The sequence below is a fragment of the Oncorhynchus kisutch genome, linkage group LG22 (genome assembly GCF_002021735.2).
Source record: "Oncorhynchus kisutch isolate 150728-3 linkage group LG22, Okis_V2, whole genome shotgun sequence".
Classification (NCBI taxonomy): Eukaryota; Metazoa; Chordata; class Actinopteri; order Salmoniformes; family Salmonidae; genus Oncorhynchus; species Oncorhynchus kisutch.
The window spans coordinates 44,237,503-44,259,940 of NC_034195.2; the positions used below are offsets into that span (position 1 = coordinate 44,237,503).

The 22,438-nt window shown below is 42.9% G+C and overlaps 1 protein-coding gene across 1 annotated transcript in view; it reads right to left on the reverse strand.

Moving 5' to 3' along the window:
- Positions 1-4,135: 4,135 nt before the first annotated feature.
- LOC109867020 (carbohydrate sulfotransferase 8) overlaps positions 4,136-22,438 on the reverse strand; it is a 104,236-nt gene continuing 85,933 nt past the window's right edge. The window contains exons 3-5 of the mRNA XM_020455935.2: positions 7,103-7,143; positions 6,521-6,942; positions 4,136-6,245 (exon numbers count right to left, since the gene is read on the reverse strand). Coding sequence (XP_020311524.2) covers positions 5,537-6,245; positions 6,521-6,942; positions 7,103-7,143 — 1,172 coding nt within the window. The 3' untranslated portion in view covers positions 4,136-5,536. The remainder of the gene's footprint in view (positions 6,246-6,520; positions 6,943-7,102; positions 7,144-22,438) is intronic.

The following is a 22,438-nucleotide window of genomic DNA, read 5'->3' on the forward strand; positions in this document are numbered from 1 at the left end:
ATGACAGCTTGTTTCCGTCCTGCTCTGGGTACATTGACTTCAATACAAAACCTAGGGGGCTCATGGTTCTCACCCCTTTCCATAGATTTATACAGAAATTATGACAACTTCTGGACATCCTCCAACCCAACAGAGCTCTTGCAGTATGAACTGACATGTTTTTGATCCATCAAAGGATCAGATAATGAACCTAGTGCTGAAAGCATAAGCTACAGCTAGCTAGTGCACATTTGATTTGCCACTTGTGCATCAATTGTGGTGAGTAGATGACTCAAAGAGAGAGAAAGACAATAGTTGAACAGTTTTGTACAAATTCATTTCTTCAAAAAAGAATGAGAAACAAGAGAGAGAGAGAGAGAGAGAGAGAGCTAGCTATATATGTTGTATTTGTTCCCCCACTTTCACATTCACCTAACTAGCTAGCAAATGCAGCTTGCTAGTTTAGCCTACTCAAACACCCGGCTCAAACGGAGAGGGATGCTATGTTAGCTAGCTGGCTATGGCTATCCAACACTGGAACTCTTCTAAGTGAAGGTAGCTTTTGGATTTTTAAATGTACTGCCACCAGGGTGCGCCGGTGTAACTGCTTAACCTCTTGCTGTACACTGTACTGCATGGCTGTAGCGAGTTTATTAACACATTAGTTCTAGTAGCTAGCTATGTTGACTATAACGTTAGGTCACAACGATGTAGGCTGTGTGTAGCGGATCGCAGTTATGTTATGGTTTGGATTGGAAAGTTGTTTTTGCAAGGTCAAAGACAGCTGTTGTATTGTGCACTGAAATCCTCATGCGAAGAGAAAAGATGAGAATAGGAGAGCATGTAGATGCGAGAAGGAATTATACGAAGATCAAATGATCATGCTGTTCATATGTGGCTGCTATGAAAGTGAATTGTGTTTGTGGTGATTAGAGCTGTGTTCATTCCACCGATTCTGTTGGAAAACGTTTCTTAAACGGAAGCAAACAGAATGAAACGGGGATGAACATACCTGAATTTGTTCAATAGAAACTCTAATTTGCAACTTTAGTAGCAAGTAGCTAAAAAGTAGTAGTTACAATGTAGCTAATTAGCTAAAATGCTAAAGTTGCCAGTGATGAGATTTGAAACACACAACCTTTGGGTTGCCAGACATTGGTATTATACGCCCACCCGACCAACCACCCTCCTTTAGTTTTTGCCATAATAATCTTTTGTCTTATGTAACCATACTAAACGTAACATATCATACTAATTTGAATGTCCCGGATTTCCATGTACTGTGTTACGTTTCGTCTATGAGACCAGGCTGAATAGATAGATTTTATTTACACAAATACATGTGCCACAATGGAGCACATTGGCAGTTAAAGAAAACTCAACTGCAGTGCAGCTTACATAACATAAAGAGAGACCTAGTAATACAACATTTCAATTTGAACAACTACCCTATCTAGTGTCAGTTAAAAAGCCTAACTAATGATGGGATTGGGATTTTTTATTTTTGCCTTATCACTTTACACTGCCCCAGTCTCTCTGTAGTCTGTGTTATATAACTCCATTATATGGGCTCTGTATTAAACTAATGTGTAACTCTTAAGTGCAGCCAGTTTCTTCTTTACAGGTATGACAGCAAAAGTAAGATGTAAGTTTAATGTAAAGTTAAAATAAAGTAATAACAAGCACATCTTATTTTTTTATTCGTCTTTTATTAAGTCAGGGTAACTTGGTCATCATGGCTACGTGTAACAGCAGTGAGAACCCCTCTGGGACCCGAACTGACTTCAGTATTACTCAACCAATATTCCCCCAATTATACAGAGACATAGCAATACTATTATGACAACAGTATTGGAACAATATGAAAGTGTATCGTGGAACTATTATTTTCAATGTTCAAATCCAGCAATAAAAAAGGGCTTCAGTCTAAATGAAAATATGATGCAGAAAAATACAGAGAAATACTTCAATGTAAACACCTCTCCCACTCAATGATGAGCTCTGTACATCATCAGTCATGCATTCACAACACAAATCTTGATGAAATGAAATATAATAAATAATCATAAATACTGTAAGTAACACTGCCTGTAATGAAGGGGTAGCTCTAGTGGGCACTGGGACAAGTGGCAAACCTGGTGCAGCTATGGTCAGTCAACACGCAGCTATGGTCAGTCAACACGCAGCTATGGTCAGTCAACACGCAGCTATGGTCAGTCAACACGCAGCTATGGTCAGTCAACACTCAAGGAATTTAAAAGCAAAGTAAAGCGAGCAATCATACACATAAAATACATATATTAAGACTTACACGTTGAATAAAACACATGCAATTACACACATGCAAGACAAGAAAACGAAGAAACGTAATTGTTCAAAGCGCTTCAACACCACTCCATCATAATGAGTCACTTCAAACAACAACTTAAAGTGCAGGATGGCAAAGAAAAAAATAGTATTTTAGTCTACAGGAATCTGTGTATGATCACAGGGAAAGAATATGCATGAAGTTAAAATGCTCCATCTTTCTTGCCAATGCAGTTTAGCCAAACAAGTCCAAGTTTCTAGTGTGGTAGTACTGTAGCTTCTGTAGCCACTACTGTATTTGACAGGAGGATGTTCGAATGGGGCTTGAGAGGAGGAGAGACAGGGTAAGGAGAAGTGACCAGGACCTTTCAGCTCTCCTGTCCAAAGTCCTCTGTGAACTTCCTGATCTTGAACAAGTCCTCAGTGTTGACTGTGGGCCGTGTGGTGGATAGTGAGTGCAGCATGTCAGACTGGAGGGCAGAGAGACACAGAGAAGACCAACAAAAGCATTAGCATGGTTCAGCAATTACACAAATGTGAGAGTCAGTGTGCAATGCCAGGATGTGTATGTTGAAACAACATGTTCCAGCATGTTTGTGAGCTGTGAATGTGAATGTCAATGAACACAGTGAGTATGTCTGTGCTGTGAATGTCAAATCAAATCAAATGTTATTTGTCACATGCACCAAATACAACAGTGAAATACTTCCTTACAAGCCCTTAAACAACAATGTTTTAAGAAGTTAAGAAAAGAAAAAAAAAAGTGTTAAGTAAAAAATATATAAGTAAATATTAAAGTAAAAAATAGAAAATAAAAAGTTAAAAATAATTCAAAAGCATCAGTAAAATAACAATAGCGACGCTATTTACAGGAGGTACCGGTACAGAGTTAATGTGCGGGGGCGAGGTAATTGAGGTAATATGTACATGTAGGTAGAGTTAAAGTGACTATACATAGATAACAAACAGAGAATAGTAGCAGCGTAAAAGGGGGGGCAATGCAAATAGCCATTTGATTAGCTTTTCAGGAGTCTTATGGCTTGGGGGTAGAAGCTGTTGAGAAGCCTTTTGGACCTAGACTTGGCGTTCCGGTACCACTTGCCGTGCGGTAGCAGAGGGAACAGTCTAAGACTAGGGTGGCTGGAGTCTTTGACAATGTGTGTTTCTTACCATGCAGATGATGGGCTCTGGAATTTTGTCGCTAGGCCCATCCATCCAGGTCAATTCTATGGCTCCCAGGTCCCCAGGCGAGCACGGGGTCAGAAGGTCATCTACCATCAATTGACTGTTGGCACTGGATGGACCTTGCACCTATAGTACCATTACAACAACACACTATCTTAAATATCCTTAAAGGTTGAGAAAGAGATGCACCTTTAGTGTTGTATGCAAGAGTCGACTGCCATAGAGTTACTATTGAGTGTATGAATGACCTTTTTGAAGTGTGTGGCTGACTGCAGTTTCAATGACAGGCTGCATGAGGGCATCTCATACGATGACGCTGACATCGGCCCCGGAGTAGCTTTCTGTCTTTTTGGCGAGCTTACACAGGTCTGCGTCACTGATGCTGTGACGCGTGTTGCCGAGGTGCAGCCGGAACATCTGGGACATAGCTGGCTGTTCTAGGAGAGGGATGTAGATATGCTTCTCAAACCTGATGGTGACATGATGCACTGATGAGAATGCTTGATAATTACTTTATTGTGTCTGTTAGGAAATTATTTTTTTAGCTTGAACAACGTAAAACATTTCCCATTTAATAGCTATTGTTCTACACTCTTTGAAAAAAGGGTTCCAAAAGGGTTTTTGTTTATTTTGTCACTTTTCCAAAAACCAGATGTAGAAAAACAACAGAGAAATGTTTTTGTTTAATTAGTAAAGGCTTGATAAAACATTTATTAAATGGTAATGGTGCTTTAAAACCCAAACAAATTAAAACCCAAACAATATTAGCAAAATTGGCAGTGTTAAGGCTAGGGGATTGAAATCGTGTTTGTAGATAGAACACTTCTGCACAGACATGTAAAACAATATATTTACTCTTTACAGTGTAATCATTAGTATACAATGACCCAGAAACCCTATTGTACATTACAGAATCAAAGATCATGAACCCACAGTTGTATCTGAAAGGCAATATTTTACATTTTAGTAATTTAGCAGACACTCTTATCCAGAGTGACTTATATTAGTGAGTGCATACATTCTGATACTTTTTTTGTACTGGTCCTCTGTGGGAATCGAACCCACAACCCTGGCAGCACCATGCTCTACCAACTGAGCTACCAACTGACATTGATATATTTTTCCTGTCCCTTATTTCGTGTGTTTCCTGTCCCTTAGTTTGTTTTCATTTAGCAGGTGCTCTTATCCAGAGCGACTTACAGGAGCGATTAGTGTTACAGGTCCTGCTCAAGGGAACATCGGCAGATTTTTCACCTAATTGGCTCGGGATTTGCACCAGTGACCTTTCAGTTACTGGCCCAACGCTCTTAACCGCTAAGCTACCTTCCGCCTGGAGGTACGTACTGTAACAAGTTGATTGTATGTTCTGTATGTAAAATAGAAAACAAATACCTCAAGAGCAAATGTGGTTTTGAAATCAAATTGAATGATATTAAAATGGTCTAAGACACATGGTACTTCTCATCAGTAGGCAATGCAGGATTTCACTAACTGTCAAATGTGATGCAGTATCTGCAAACACTAGTCTTTGCTTTGGGAGAGTATAGCTAGGCTCTCTTTTCCTTCTTTTTTATAAAGGTCTGCAGAATAACAAGACACGTTTTCCTTTTTAAAAGTCACATGATTGACGATGACCCAAAATGACAAGTATACCTTCATATAACAAGGCTGAAAAAAATAGAAAATGAAGAGATAAAGTCTTCACTCAGAGTATAGGTCACTTCATAGAAGTCATTATGCTGTTGATTGAGAGCAATATCTCGTTGATTGTTGAGAGGATGTTGTATGTAGGCTATGTCTGCCAATCAATAAAAGTGCATTTGACAAAGAAAGCACATCTGTTCGCACACTATACAAAGTGTTATGACCAAAAGCTGTACAACCTATGCTCAAAGTAATCACATCAAATCATAATTGTAACCAGATGTAAATAAGACACGTAGAATACTTTACATCAATGTGTCTGTAGTGCTTATTCAAGTCCCACAGGATAATAATCTCTTCTGTAGTGTTCATATTTATAATCTTAAATGAATCATCTAAACATGTCAATCCAGCCAATACTTCAGTACAGGTCTTTATAGGGTTTGGGGTATTTAAACATCAGATAATCCATGTAATAAAAGTCATAGGCCCTCTGTCTCTCCGTGGTGTTCAACTGTTCAAAATATCTCTGGGTAATGGTGTAGGAAGTCCTTTCTGCTTTGGGGTTCCTGTCTTTAAAGTCAGGGAAAGTGAGGTTGCTAGGTGCCCCGATACTCCGCAGCAGGAAGTTTGCCTCCTCCTTCAGGCTCTCGAATTTCCCGATGAAGTCGTAGTGCAGCAGGCAGGGGCTGCAGAGCTGGCTGACCGGCGTCCAGTGGATGTCCATGCCCACGGGTCGCCTCACATCCAACAGGTACTGGACAAACTCCCTGAAGGTGACGCCGGCGCCGGTCCTCAGGGCGGAGAGCGAGGCGTTGGCCCGGTACCGGGAGATGATGGGCCGGCCAAACACTGGGTGGTAGTACGAGTTGGGGCTCTCGAACTTGTCGCGGAAGGCCGACACCAGCCTCTCGAAGGGCTCCCGTACGAAGAGGACCTTGGTGTAGGAGCGGAGGCGCTCTGCCACGCCCGCCTGGCTGTAGGTGTCCAGTCGGCGGAGCTGGTTGGCATAGTGGGCGTCGTCGTGGGCGATGCCGTGCGTGGAGGTGGCACTGCCTCCCAGGACCATCAGCACCCGCTTCCAGTTGGAGCAGCCAGCTTTGGGCACCTCACAGTACAGCAGCCCTGACCTATTATTAATTAACCAATACAACAGAAATATATGAATAGTTATCTGGGGCTGTATACATCTAACATCTCAGAGTGGGAGTCCTGATTTAAGATCAGTTAGGCCTTTTAGATCACAATGAATAAAATTACATGGACGGGGGACCTCTAGATCAGCCCTGAACATGAATTGCAATGAAATACAATTATACATGTAAATCATGTAATGTATTTGCATGTACTGTAAATAATATCTGAAGATAATGCTCAATGAAATTAACCACTAAAGTTACAACACCTATCCTCCACGTAGACCCGGGACACCTGCCGGCTGGAGATGGGGTGCTCGGTAACGCCCGGATGGTATTTGGTGCAGACCTCCCTCAGCAGGTGGTGGCGGGACATTTGGGTATGAGCCATGCCCTGTAACTTACGGTCCTCCTCACCAGGGGGGGCACCAGGGGGGGCACCACTAGGAATTACAGAACCGCTCTTTAACAGCAGCTTCCTGTGGCGTTTAGTGACCGGCGGCCTGGGGCTTTCGGCCTGTTGGTCTCCGGAGGTTGGGGTGGATGGGTGGGGCAGCCACTGTAAGGAAGGGGGCTGCCTGGGGCTAGGACTAGGGAGGCTGGGGTTAGAGGATATCTCTTCCCCTGGAGCTCCATGGAAACCTCCACCTAGGTTGATGCCCTCAAAGACTGCACTGTCTGAGGGCTGATCCTGTGTCACATGGAACAATTGTTAACAGAAGCTCAACTTTACACAAGATGGAGATAGTGCTTGTTCCTCAATAATCCACAAGATGGCGTCATTACATTATTTTGAGGGAGCTCAGTGAGCTGAATGTAAGCAGGCATCTGATCTGATCAAGTAATCTTACCTTTTGAATTGGCCACCTTGGAGCAACCATGAACTTCGCACCTAGAGAGAGAGGGAGAGAGAGAGATAGAATCCTACATTACGTATTACAAAAAGTATTTTGCTTGTAACAAGTTTCTCCAGCCGAGCTGAAATAGGTATCAAGAAAGAGCCTAGAGGAGAGATGGTGTCTATTACAGATGGGGCAATAGGACAAGACTCCATTTTATCACAAGATTAGGTTTTTGATAGAGAGGCCAGGTGTGTGTGTGTGTGTGTGTGTGTGTGTGTGTGTGTGTGTGTGTGTGTGTGTGTGTGTGTGTGTGTGTGTGTGTGTGTGTGTGTGTGTGTGTGTGTGTGTGTGTGTGTGTGTGATAGAAAGAGAGAAATAAAGAGTGATGCTCATGTTACCTTGGCGACGCTTAGATTACCGGCCACCTATCACGTTTTATCAACACTTTCACCTATTGTATTATTGTTGAGTTACTGAGAACAAATTCTCTCTTCCCAGTGCAGCCTTTCCAAGTGATATTTTTCCAACTGAGAAATGTGACCATGTATAATGGGACAGAAATCATTACAGGATAGGGGAATGGGGATGTCAAAAACGGCTTTGTCATCACAAAACAGATTTGTTAGAGAAGAACTTCAAATCAGCCTCAAACAAAACAGTCAAGGGATGCACAGAACAATTATGTATTTCAGATTGTGATTATAAATCAGTCATAGAATAATACATATTTTTTGGGGAGAGAAGTAGACACCCAAGAGATGGAGGAAAACATCAGAAAACATAATTAGTCACCATAGCAGATGTTCAAGACATCACATGGTCATTAGAGATGTTGCTAGTGAGAACTACAGTAACTATAGTGCTATTTTTGACATACATTCATGTAATGTTGCATCTAGAATTTACAGTATAATGACACAGTGCCAGTTCTCAATATCTTATGTGTTATCGCTCGATAGCACTAGACGTCTACAAGAAAACAAAACTGAATACATGCAGGGCTGTTGGGCCGCTCCATGGGGGGTGACTGATCCTCTACATAACAATGACAACCTTGCTTACTCCTTACTAGAACACACACACACACACAGACACATACACACACGCACACACACACACACACACGCACACTCACACGCACACACACAGAGGAGGCTTGCTAATGTGAATGTGCCAGGGGTAATGGGGGATCCAGATGGCTTCACAGCGGCAGCCCTGGGATCATCTTGACACTGAAGGTTACTGCTTTCCGACTGCTGCCGTGTCAAAAGAGCCATCAAGAGTCTCTCACCGCTCTCAAGAGGTCACCCACTTTTTGCACACTTGCAAGGAACAATATATCTGGGTGAACTTGGCCCAATAAAGGCAAATCACAAAGACGATCCATTGTATGAGGGGATATGATGAAGCAATATAAAAGAGAATGAAGAATGTCTACAAAGGCATACATTACAGTAAGTAATGCTTCTGTCAATGGCCCCTGTGTTGGCTGTCTAAGTAATAGAATGTGTTAAGTTGTCAATGGCCCCTGTGTTGGCTGTCTAAGGAATAGAATGTGTTAAGTTGTCAATGGCCCCTGTGTTGGCTGTCTAAGGAATAGAATGTGTTAAGTTGTTAATGGCCCCTGTGTTGGCTGTCTAAGGAATATAATGTGTTAAGTTGTTAATGGCCCCTGTGTTGGCTGTCTAAGGAATAGAATGTGTTAAGTTTGTCCTGTCCACATACAGTAGCTTCAGTACCTACTTGCAGTTTAAGTTATTACTGTAGTGTTTATATATCTATTTAGGGGCGATTGCAAAGCTTGCACCTGCTGTACCCCCTGTCTCACACACACACACACACACACACACACACACACACACACACACACACACACACACACACACACACACACACACACACACACACACACACACACACACACACACACACACACACACACACACACACACCACCAGCCCCCTTCCTCAATGTCAGTGTTGACTCAGGACTTCCACCACTTCTACACCTGTCATTTAGCTTACCCTCTCTGGCAATCACTAACTAAGCTCAAATCTGGGGCTTAAACTTTACTCTCTGCTCTGAGCAACTTAACGACACCCACAGACAGGCAGACAGACAGGTAGGCAGGCAGACAGGTGAGGAGACACTGCTGCTGTCAACCCTGTAATGACCCTGGCCTGCCTATGACGGAGATGACGAGAGGGGGGCGACCTGACTGACGGCACGTGTCAGCGGGGAGGACAAGAGAGTTGTGTCAAGGCCGTCACACTGATCGTCACAGGATCGATTACATGCCAGAGCTGTGGAGGCTTACTGCTGGTGACGGACTGAGAGAGAGAGGTGTGTGTGTTTGTACTGTGTGTGATGTGAGTGACTGTGTTTGTGCGCGTGTGTGTGACAATTACTTACTTCCTAGCCAAGCACCAGATTTAGGCCCCCTGTCAAAGGCCTCTCCACTGTCAGTCTACAGCTCAGGAGGACTGTGTTTAAGCATTTAATTCCTGATGCTGTCAGAGCCACATGCTTTGTATTTTCTTCAATCGTGTAATTTGGTAGTCAATTGGGTTCTTGTTGTTTTTAAATGTGTGTTCTAGGGAGCTGAATTTTTCTTGAATATTTTGGGGGTTTAAAGTAAGGTCTTCTGATGCTATTATTCAATCAAGACTTTCAAAAGGATATTTTACAATGTTTCCATTTTGAATGACGAGGTCATTCCTCTGTTGTCCATTTAGACCATTTCATTTCTCCCACAACTGGTTTCCATCAATGGAGTCTTCAATCTCTTTCAGAGTGGTGTCATAATGCTTCTGTTTGTATTCTTTCAATGTGACACAATATTCTTACCGAACGTCTCTAACCTGTAGTTAGTGATGCTTTCTATTTGATAAAAATCTCAATTTGTTCCTTATGAGATTACATTCAGCATCAAACCATTTCTCTTTTTGAGGTTTCCAATTAGAACAGTTTTTTATTTTGCATAAATTTTCTTTTGTGGCTGCTTTATGATAGATCTCATTTAATTTATTCACAGCCAAATTTATGTCAGGGAGGTTTGGGCTGAATGCACTTGAAAGGAAATCATTTATACAGGCTGTGATTTCTGGGCAGTGCAATGTTGTGTTGAAGTGTGTTGCGCTGTCAGCAGCCCATCTGTATGTTTCATCTAGATGAAGCAGTGTACAGGGCTCTGTTTGTGTGGTCTTTGGGTGGCGAAGTCTTTTCGAAAAGACAATCTGGCAGCGGTCAGACAATGGTGTCTGTGGTCTGACAGTGAATGCGATAATAAAGGAGGGATCCAAGTCTGAGATTGTAGTCAACAACACTCGTCCCAAGAGTTGAGCAGTAAGTTAGAATCCCATCTAATCATACCATTAAAAAAACACAGGCCTAAGGCTCAACAGAGATGCACTAACCCCTTTACATTTTTGTTCGCTACCTGGTCAGAGCTATTACTAGTGATTGGACTCGGGTATATGTCAAATATATGTCTATTACCCTCAGGGTCTACTACACATTCAAGTTCAGAACCTGTTCTACCATTAAAATCCCCAAAATTACTTTTTTGGGGCTTGCCTGTTTTGCTTGTTCTTTTGGCATTAATACGTGTCACTTCTCAAAAAAAGTCATTGAGATAATAAAGCCGCTTACAAACACGGTCTCTTTTTTTCTTTCTTGAGTAAGGCAGCTACAAAATGCAGGTGTTTCAGCCTAGCTCAGTGCTTTCTTGAGTAAGGCAGCTACAAAATGCAGATGTTTCAGCCTAGCTCAGTGCTTTCTTGAGTAAGGCAGCTACAAAATGCAGATGTTTCAGCCTAGCGCAGTGCTTTCTTGAGTAAGGCAGCTACAACATGCAGGTGTTTCAGCCTAGCTCAGTGCTTTCTTGAGTAAGGCAGCTACAAAATGCAGATGTTTCAGCCTAGCACAGTGCTTTCTTGAGTAAGGCAGCTACAAAATGCAGGTGTTTCAGCCTAGCGCAGTGCTTTCTTGAGTAAGGCGGCTACAAAATGCAGATGTTTCAGCCTAGCTCAGTGCTTTCTTGAGTAAGGCAGCTACAAAATGCAGATGTTTCAGCCTAGCACAGTGCTTTCTTGAGTAAGGCAGCTACAAAATGCAGGTGTTTCAGCCTAGCGCAGTGCTTTCTTGAGTAAGGCAGCTACAAAATGCAGGTGTTTCAGCCTAGCGCAGTGCTTTCTTGAGTAAGGCAGCTACAAAATGCAGGTGTTTCAGCCTAGCTCAGTGCTTTCTTGAGTAAGGCAGCTACAAAATGCAGGTGTTTCAGCCTAGCTCAGTGCTTTCTTGAGTAAGGCAGCTACAAAATGCAGGTGTTTCAGCCTAGCGCAGTGCTTTCTTGAGTAAGGCAGCTACAAAATGCAGGTGTTTCAGCCTAGCGCAGTGCTTTCTTGAGTAAGGCAGCTACAAAATGCAGGTGTTTCAGCCTAGCTCAGTGCTTTCTTGAGTAAGGCAGCTACAAAATGCAGATGTTTCAGCCTAGCTCAGTGCTTTCTTGAGTAAGGCAGCTACAAAATGCAGGTGTTTCAGCCTAGCGTGGAGATGGGGCAAGCCAGCAGAAAATACAGAGCGTTGTGCCTGATTGGCTCAGTTTCCTGTCACTCATGGGACAGTACGTCATCCCCAAATCTAAGCTTACAGCTCGAAAATTTTAGCCCCTTGGGTTGTGCCATAGAGATATATTAGAAGTGCCCATCCGATAAGGCTCAAGGTCATTGGCCACAGATAGAATGACATCAAATCAAGTTATAGCTACAGTTATTCAGCGTGGTGGCTGTGTTTTGTCCCCCGAGTTCCCACCATAAATCCAGAGAATGCCAGACTTTGATGACAACGTTTGATGACAACATTTGCCCACAAAGGACCGCTGTGCCACCTTCACAAGGTGAGTCCAAAAATGTCTTGTATGCTGCTGCATAAATGATGTAATATGCCAGGGAGAAATGTATACTGTAGCTAAGAAAGTAATACTAAGTGTATGTTGTGTAGTAAGCTGTTAGTAGCCCATTTAGTCTATTTTCACCAACACGGTATTGTAAACACATAACGTTAGTAGTTGTGGTGCTTGGTTTGCACGTGCAAATTCAACACACACAACATTCTATAATAGAATTGTGTTATTTGACATGTCAAATAGTGTTATATGACGTGTATATTTTTCGACACACAAAGACCCAAACGGCGTTCAATGTGCCTCACCCTAATAATTTGACATATTTTCACCACTTCATTTCGCCTACTGTTCAAGCTTGGTGGTTCACAAATAGCCTGTTTTTAATAATTGAATATTGTAAGAGCTCTCATTGTCTGTTTGTATGCCCCAAGTCTGCTTTTAAAAGCAGTAAATGAGGCTGAATTCTCTGCCAGACAAGGCTCTGCTGAAAGCCAGGTGTAGCAGTGGTAAGATATTGGGACTGCTGTTTGGACAGCTTTATGAAGGCCCTAACAGTTTGTAGGCACCGTTTGTCGCCGTTATGGTGCAATTAATATATTGTTTAGTGTTGTGTTGTTGCTAACATGCATCCCACGTTTTTTTTGTTTGCCCCACCAAGAGTTACATGCTAAAATCACCACTGCATATGATCGTTCCTCCCGAGTCCCTGCCGTGATTTACATTTTAATGATGGGAGTAGAATGTCCCTATAGCCTGAAGGACATTGAGGATCTATGTTACCACGACACCATGTTTCTAGAAGTATTATTATGTCTTGACTTTTGGTGTTTTTAAGAAAATCTGGGTTTTGGTTTTAAGACGGAAGGTAGAGGAGTACAAGCCCTGGATATACCAAGAACTGAACGTTAATGATCTCATTTCACAAACTCAGCAAAAAAAGAAACCTCCTCTCACTGTCAACTGTGTTGATTTTCAGCAAACTGAACATGTGTAAATATTTGTATGAACATAACAAGATTCAACAACAGAGACATGAACTGAACAAGTTCCACAGACATGACTAACAGAAATGGAATAATGTGTCCCTGAACAAAGGGGGGGGGGGGGGGTCTAGATCAAAAGTAGCAGTCAGTATCTGGTGGGGCCACCAGCTGCATTAAGTACTGCAGTGCATCTCCTCATGGACTGCACCAAGGCCTTGCACAAAGGCACCTCCCGGACATTTCTGGGGGGAAGGGCCCTAGCCCTCACCCTCCGATCCAACAGGTCCCAGACATGTCAGGATGAGCCTGCAGGAAGGGTACCACATGAGGGGGGAGATGTTGCCACACTGTTGCCACAGTGTTGAGATGTTGCCTGCAATGACAACAAGCTCAGTCCGATGATGCTGTGACACATCGCCCCAGACCGTGACGGCCCCTCCACCTCCAAATCATTCCTGCTCCAGAGTACAGGCCTCGGTGTAACGTTTATTCCTTTATTCCGATAAAAGCAAATCTGACCATCACCCCTGGTGAGACAAAACCGTGACTCGTCAGTTTTTGTCAGTCCTTTCTGGTCCAGCGACGGTGGGTTTGTGCCCATAGGCGACGTAGTTGCCAGTGATGTCTGGTGAGGACTTGCCTTACAACAGGCCTACAAGCCCTCAGTCCAGCCTCTCTCAGCCTATTGCGGACAGTCTGAGCACTGATGGAGGGATTGTGCATTCCTGGTGTAACTCGGGCAGTTGTTGTTGTCATCCTGTACCTGTCCCGCAGGTGTGATTTTCAGATGTACCGATCCTGTGCAGGTGTTGTTACACGTGGTCTGCCACTGCGAGGATGATCAGCTGTCCGTCCTGTCTCCCTGTAAGCGCTGTTTTAGGCGTCTCACAGTATGGACATTGTTTTTCTGTTTCCTGTGTTTTTCTGAGTCAGTAGAAAGGCCTCTTTAGTGTCCTAAGTTTTCATAACTATGACCTTAATTGCCTACCGTCTGTAAGCTGTTAGTATCTTAACAACCGTTCCACAGGTGCATGTTCATTAATTGTTTATGGTTCATGGAACAAGCATGAGAAACTGTGTTTATCCCTTTACAATGAAGATCTGTGAAGTTATTTATATTGATACGAATTATCTTTGAAAGACAGGGTCCTGAAAAAGGGACGTTTCTTTTTTTTCTGAGTTTATAAATATATACAGTATATCTATATACTGTATAATTTGGTTATAGTAAAGTACATAGGAAATTAATACACAAACAAATATAGAACAGGAACATCCAAACGTGTGTTTTTTCCAGCAGTTAATGTGACTGAGCAAATAGAGTATGGTATGTGTGTTGTATTATGTGTGAAGTTGATACACCCGCACAATATTTAGACTAAGCGCACCAACCACGCCCAACAGTCCACCAACCACGCTCAACAGTCCACCAACCACACCCAACAGTCCACCAACCATGCACAACAGTCCACCAACCACGCCCAACAGCGCACCAACCACGCCCAACAGTCCACCAACCACACCCAACAACGCACCAACCATGCCCAACAGTCCACCAACCACGCCCAACAGTCCACCAACCACGCCCAACAGTCCACCAACCACGCCCAACAGCGCACCAACCACCCCCAAAAGTCCACCAACCACGCCCAACAGTCCACCAACCACGCCCAACAGCGCACCAACCACACCCAACAGTCCACCAACCACGCCCAACAGTCCACCAACCACGCCCAACAGTCCACCAACCACGCCCAACAGCGCACCAACCACACCCAACAGTCCACCAACCACGCCCAACAGCGCACCAACCATGCCCAACAGCGCACCAACCATGCCCAACAATCCACCAACCACGCCCAACAGTCCACCAACCACGCCCAACAGTCCACCAACCACGCCCAACAGCGCACCAACCACGCCCAACAGCGCACCAACCACGCCCAACAATCCACCAACCACGCCCAACAGTCCACCAACCACGCCCAACAGCGCACCAACCACGCCCAACAATCCACCAACCACGCCCAACAGCGCACCAACCACGCCCAACAATCCACCAACCACGCCCAACAGCGCACCAACCACGCCCAACAATCCACCAACCACGCCCAACAGTCCACCAACCACGCCCAACACAAGAGTGAATCTTGTGCTGTATGTTTCAACTAAGCATTTTTCAGTAGCAGGAAATACATTTTTTATAAATAGACAACAAGAAAATTATATATATGTCTATATCTTGTGTTGACTATATCTTCATATGACTTCAGAATGTGAAACTAATTTGTATTTTATCTTATACACTGAGCATACCAAACATTAGGAACACACTTTTGCCCTCAGAACAGCCTCAATTCATTGGGACATAGACTCTACAAGGTGTCTAAAGCATTCCACAGGGATGCTGGCCCATGTTGACTCCAATGCTTCCCACAGTTGTCTGGATGTCAAGTTGTCTGGATGTCCTTTGGGTGGTGGACCATTCTTGATACACAGGAAACGGTTGAGCATTAAAACCCCATCAGTGTAGCAGTTCTTGACACAAACCGGTGTGCCTGCCACCTACTACCACACCCGTTCAAAGACGCTTAAATGTTTTGTCTTTCCCATTTACCCTCTGAATGGCAGAGACACAATTGTCTCAAGGCTTAAACATCCTTCTTTAACCGGTCTCCTCCCCTTCATCTATTGATTGAAGTGGATTTAGCAAGTGACATCAATAAGGGATCATAGCTTTCACCTGGATTGACCTGGTCAGTCTATGTCATGGAAAGAGCAGGTGTTCTTAATGTTTCGGTTGAATGTTTTCTGATAAGGTCCAATACATTGGTTTATACCTATTCTAGGACTTTGCACATCAGCTTTAGCGGTTGACACCTCTCCGATGACTGAAGGGTCTATATGACTCTTACCGGAGGCTGCCTCTGCATATGTGGGCTGGCAGTGTGGCTGAGCTATGGTCTGGTCTGGGTTACCCTCCTGTTGGCCACTATTTGTCCTACCCATAGAGTACAGTCCAGTGCTTGGCTAAATGCTCTCTCTCTCTCTCTCTCTCTCTCTCTCTCTCTCTCTCTCTCTCTCTCTCTCTCTCTCTCTCTCTCGCTCTCTCTCTCCATTCCTGCTTTTCTTACCTCACCAAAGGGGTATCTTTTATTGATGGAAAGGTTATAAATATTGGAGGGTGTTTCAGCGTGACTTGAAAGGCTTCCACAGTGCTCTGCGCTGTGTGGTGAGAGAGCCATCCCTGTCACAGTGTCTCCTGCTCAGTGCAGAGGTAATGAGTCAAGGCACTGAGTTGGAATGGAGAATCTGATGAGTTTCCATAGAAGTAGGATTACTAGAACAGAGATTCCCATTCAATTATATTCATATGGAAGCTTTGGTGTCGACAGACAAAGAATAGCGGGTTCTGACTAGTCATATGGGCATGTGCACTGAGAGGGTCAGAAACCAACTGTACACATAGCACAGGTGCTCTCATGCATAGAGAATCTCACATACATTAGTTGATGGGGTATACAAAATTACTCTGTCAGAAGATAGTGTAATACAAGCTGTGATGTGTCCGAATCTGAATAAAACTCAAACTCATCCCCTTAGGATGGTTCTTTCTTATCACAATATTGCAGGATTGTTTGTTGTCAACATTTCAGGGTATAGGTCCCCCTTATTTGTTGTTCCTGATGCAAAGGCATTTGAGCGATAAGGCCTGCTTCAGCAGAATTGCACCCAATTTTGTGGTGTAGATTTCAGTCTCAATGTCACGTCCTGACCTTAGTTCCTTTTTTATGTCTCTATTTTGGTTTGGTCAAGGCGTGAGTTGGGGTGGGCATTCTATGTTTTTCATTCTATGTTTTGTTCTGTGTGTTGTATTTCTATGTGTTTGGCCTGGTATGGTTCCCAATCAGAGGCAGCTGTCAATCGTTGTCTCTGATTGAGAACCATACTTAGGTAGCCTGTTCCCACCTGTGTTTGTGGGTAGTTGTTTCCTGTTTTGTGTTTTTTCTCCTTACAGGACTGTTTCGTGTTGTTCACTCTCTTTGTTGTTGTTGTTGTTGTTGTTGTTGTTGTTGTGTTTTTATTTTATTTTTGTCATTCAGTGTTCAGTTTATTTAATAAAATTTACTATGAACACTTACCACGCTGCGTGTTGGTCCGATGATTCCTATTCTTCATCATCAGACGAAGAGGAGAGCCGTTACACTCAATTCTTCTTAGCAAGGGTAAGAGCGTCCTTCAACTGGAGAATTTACAGTGCTTTCAGAAAGTATTCACACCCCTTGACTTTTTCCACAAAATTACACTTATTGAATTGAGTTTTGTCACTGGCCTACACACAATACCTCATAATGCCAAAGTGGAATTATGGTTCAAAATGTGTATAAATTAATTAAAAATGAAAAGCTGAAATGTCTTGAGTCAATAAGTATTTAACCCCTTTGTTATGGCAAGCCTACATAAGTTCACTTGATTAACATGTCACATAAGTTGCATGGACTCACTCTGTGTGGAATAACAGTGTTTAACATGATATTTAAATGACTACTTTATCTCTGTATTCTGCACATACAATTATCTGTAAGGTCCCTCAGTCTAGCAGTGGATTTCTAACATAGATTCAACCACAAAGACCAGAGAGTTTTTCCAATCACTCGCAAAGAAGAGCACCTATTTGTAGATGGGTAAAACATGTTAAAAGCAGACATTGAATATACCTTTGAGCATGGTGAAGTTATAAATTACACTTTGGATGGTGTATCAATATACCCAGTCACTCAAAAAAATACAGACGTCCTTCCTAGTTTTTTTTAAATGATAGAAGAAACGGAGGCTAAGCACAGGCAAAATCCTAGAGGTTCCTGGTTCAGTCTCCTTTTCAACAGACACTAGGAGAAAAATTCACCTTTCAGCAGGACAATAATCAAACACAAGGCCAAATATACACTGGAGTTGCTTACCAAGATGACAGGGAATGTTCCTGTGTGGCCTAGTTACCGTTTTGACTTAATTTGGCTTGAAAATCGATGGCCAGACTTGAAAATGGTTGTCTAGTAATGATCAACAACCATCTTGACAGAGCTTGAAGAATTTTTAAAAGAATAATGTACAAATATGTATTGTACAATCCAGGTATGCAATGCTCTTAGAGACTTACCCAGAAAGACTCACAGCTGCAATCACTCAGGGGGTTGAACACTTATGTTATCAAGATATATTAGTGTTTTATTTTTCAGACATTTTTTACAAATGTTAGAATTGTTCTTGACATAACAGAGTATTTTGTGTAGATCATTGACAAAAAACAACAATTAAATCCATTTGAATCCCACTTTATAATACAACAAAATGTGGAAAAAGTCAAGGGGTGTGAATATTTCGTGAAGATCAGAATAACTTTCTGATTTGGTGTGACTGGCTGAGAACAATACCCAAACCAAATGGAACATGTTTCATTGCGTAAGTGCACTTAAAGCAGGAATCCTTAATTGAAACAATAACAAATCGTTCGCCCCACCTCTGTTTTTCTAAAACGCTAAGGGATGGGTCTGGAGAAATGTAACCACTTTCAAATTAATAGACAGAGCTATGGATGCAAGGACTGGCCATCCATGATATCAAATGTATCGTTTTGAGGCTATACAGTGTTTGTTTAGATATGTGTACATGATTACAAACATTGGAATAAAACAAGCTTATATTTTGGGTTCTGATGGGGTATGACAGTTGAACTAAGCTCATGAGGCATTCATAATTTATATTCTTAAAGAATCAATAGGTATATATCATTAATTTATAAATCCCAAAATGGATGTAGCAACTAAGGATTCTAGCATTAAACATATTGACATACACTATGCATACAGTATGTATACATACACATTCTCAAGTGATTCGCCATTGTAGAGAGAAAATGGGAACACTATGTCACACACTAGAAAGCAACCAACCGTATCGTATAGTAGCCTACATTCTCCAGGCTCTTCACTGATGAATGCGTGACTTACATTTACATGGCTGGTCTTCTGTGCACACAACTATTGACTGTGACCAGGTGAGCTGGAGCTGCAGCTCTACTATACTTTCAATTCAGGTTATGTGGGCCAAAGTGGGATGATAGAAATTATGCAGAGAACTAAGTTCAATCGACCCCTGCCACGACTGATGCATGAATGAAATAAAAGATTGAGCATGAATATATTGTTGGTTCTCTTTCTCCATACTTTCACGCAGAAAGTAGCTATACATCCTTCACACAAGAAACAATGTCCCCAGAATGCATATATTTACATACAGTACAGCAATGAATTTGTGTGCTTCGTCACTTTCTTTGAAAAGCAGCTATCTTCATGGATTTCAACCGATTTTTCCGTGGAACAGAGACTTCTATTTGCAGTTTTATAGCTCCTCTCATGCTATTCTTCATATCAGGCTCAATACAGAAATTGTCCAATGAAGCAGATGCAAATCTACAGGACTGTTTCGCTAGCACAGACCGGAATATGTTTCCCGGGGCTCATCCAATGGTATTGAGGAGTTTATCACATCAGTCACCGGCTTCATAAATAAGTGCACCGACGATGTCGTCCCCACAGTGACCGTACATACATATCCCAACCAGAAGCCATGGATTACAGTGACAATTGTAAAGATTCTACAGAGGTATTATTTTTTTAGTTACAATAGCTTGTCTTTCTCACTTGACTCTTAAACTAGAAATCTTTAACACCAATATTACATGGTAACAGCCAGTAAAGGCTGGAGCTGCCACTTTCAAGGAGCGGGACAGTAACCCAGACAGTAACCCGGACAGCCGCTATGCCCTCCAACAACCATCAAACAGGCAAAACGTCAATGCAGGACTAAGATTGAATCCTACTACACTGGCTCTCGAGCTCATTGGATGTGGCAGGGCTTGCAAAGTATCACAGATTACAAAGGGAATCCCAGCTATGAACATCCAGTGATGCGAGTTTACCAGATGAGCAAAATTCAGGGCCAGAAGGATTACCAGGACGCGTACTTAGAGAATGCACTGACGAGCTGGCAAGTGTCGTCACTGTACTTTTCTACCTCTCCCTGACCCAGTCTGTAATACCTACATCTTTCAAGCAACCCACCATAGTCCCTGTGCACATGAACACCAAGGTATCCTGTCTAAATGACTATTTTCCCATAACACTCACATCTGTAGCCATGAAATGCTTTGAAAGGCTGGTAATGGATCACATCAACACCATCATCCCAGACACCCTGGACCCACTCCAATTCCCATGCCGCCCCAAAAGAGCCACAGATGACACAATCTCTATTGCACTCCACACTGCCCTTTCCCACTTGGACAAAAGGAACACCTACTTGAGGATGCTGTTAATTGACTACAGCTCAGAGTTCAACACCATAATGCTCTCCAAGCTCACCACTAAGCTAAGGACCCTGGGACTTAACACCTCACTCTGAAACTGGATCCTGGACTTCCTGATGCCCCCAGTTGGCGAGGGTAGCCAACAACAGATCTGCCATTCTGATCCTCAACACAGCAGCCTCTCAGGGGTGCATGCTTAGTCCCCACCTGTACTCCCTGTTCACCCACAACTGTGTGGACCGGCACAACTCCAAAACCATCATTAAGTTTACTGATGACAAGACTGTGGTAGGCCTGATCAACGACGACGATGAGAGTGTGGTGCCAGGACATCAACCTCTCCCTCAATGTGAGCAAGACAAAGGAGCTGATCGTGGACTACAGGAAACAGAGGGCCGAGTGCACCCCCATTCACATAGACGGGACTGTAGATGAGCGGGTCGAGAGCTTTCAGTTCCTCTGTGTCCAGGTCACTTAGGATCTATTGTGGCCCAAACACACCAACACAGTCATTGAAGAGGGAACGACAATGCCTCTTTACCCTCAGGAGGCTGAAAAGATTTGGAACGGACAAGAAAAAACAAGCTGCACCATTGAGAGCATCTTGACTGGTTGCATCACTCCTTGGTATGGCAACTGCTCGGCATCTGACTGCAAGGCAGTACAGAGGGTAGTGTGTACGGCCCAGTACATCACTGAGGCCAAGCTTCCTGCCCTCCAGGACCTTTATACCAGGCGATGTCAGAGGAAGGCCCTAAAAATTGTCAGACTCCAGCCACCCAAGTCATAGACTGTTCTCTCTGCTACCGCACAGCAGGTGGTACCGATGCACCAAGTCTGGAACCATAAGGAACCTGAACATATTCTACCACCAAGCCATAAAACTGCTAAATAGTTAGTTAAATAATAACCAAATAGCTAGCAGGACTATCTGCATTGACCCTTTTTGCACTAACTTCACTCATCACATTCGTTGCTGTTACTGTTTACTATCTGTCACTTTATTAATAGTTATATGTACATATCTACCTCAATGACCTCATACCCCTGCACATGGACTATTTACAAGGGGTACCCAAGTTATCATTACTCATTGTGTATCTATTATTACTTTTATTATTACGTTTTTTTAAAACTTATTTTCTATTATTTCTCTATTTTCTTTCTCTCCATTTTTTGTACTGGCCAGTTAGTACGCATTTTACTGTTAGTTCACACCTTTTGTTTACAAAGCACTAATAACATTTGATTTGATTTTGACATGAGACAGAGTAAATTGTACAGTTTTGACATGGTGTGCTTCATATGCTATCTGGGGACCCTCAACCTTAATTTATATATACACTACATCACCAAGAATATGTGGAAACCTGCTCATCGAACATCTCATTCCAAAACATGGGCATTAATATGGAGTTAGTCCCCCATTTGCTGCTATAATAGCCTCCACTCTTCTGGGAAGGCTTACCACTAGATGTTGGAACATTGCTGCATGGACTTGCTTCCATTCAGCCACAAGAGCATTAGTGAGGTCGGGCACTGATGTTGGTCGATTATGCTTGGTTCACATTCAGCGTTCCAATTCATCTTTTATTTATTTTTAACCTTTATTTAACTAGGCAAGTCAGTTAAGAACAAATTATTATTTTCAATGACAGCCTAGGAACAGTGGGTTAACTGCCTAGTTAAGGGGCAGAACAACAGATTTTTACCTTGTCAGCTCAGGGATTTGATCTTGCAACCTTTCGGTTACTAGTCTAACCACTAGGCGACCTGCTGCCCCAACCCCATCTCAAAGGTGTTCGATGGGGTTGAGGTCAGGGATCTGTCCAGACGAGACAAGTTCTTCCACACCGATCTCAACAAACCATTTCTGTATGGACCTCGCTTTGTGAGCGTGGGCATTGTCATGCTGAAACAGGAAAGGCCCAAACTGTTGCCACAAAGTTGGAAGCACAGAATCGTCTAAAATGTCATTGTCTGCTGTAGCGTTAAGATTTCCCTTCACTGAAAGTAAGGGGCGTTGCCCGAACAATGAAAAACAGCCTCCTGCACCAAACTTTACAGTTGGTACTATGCATTGGTGAAGC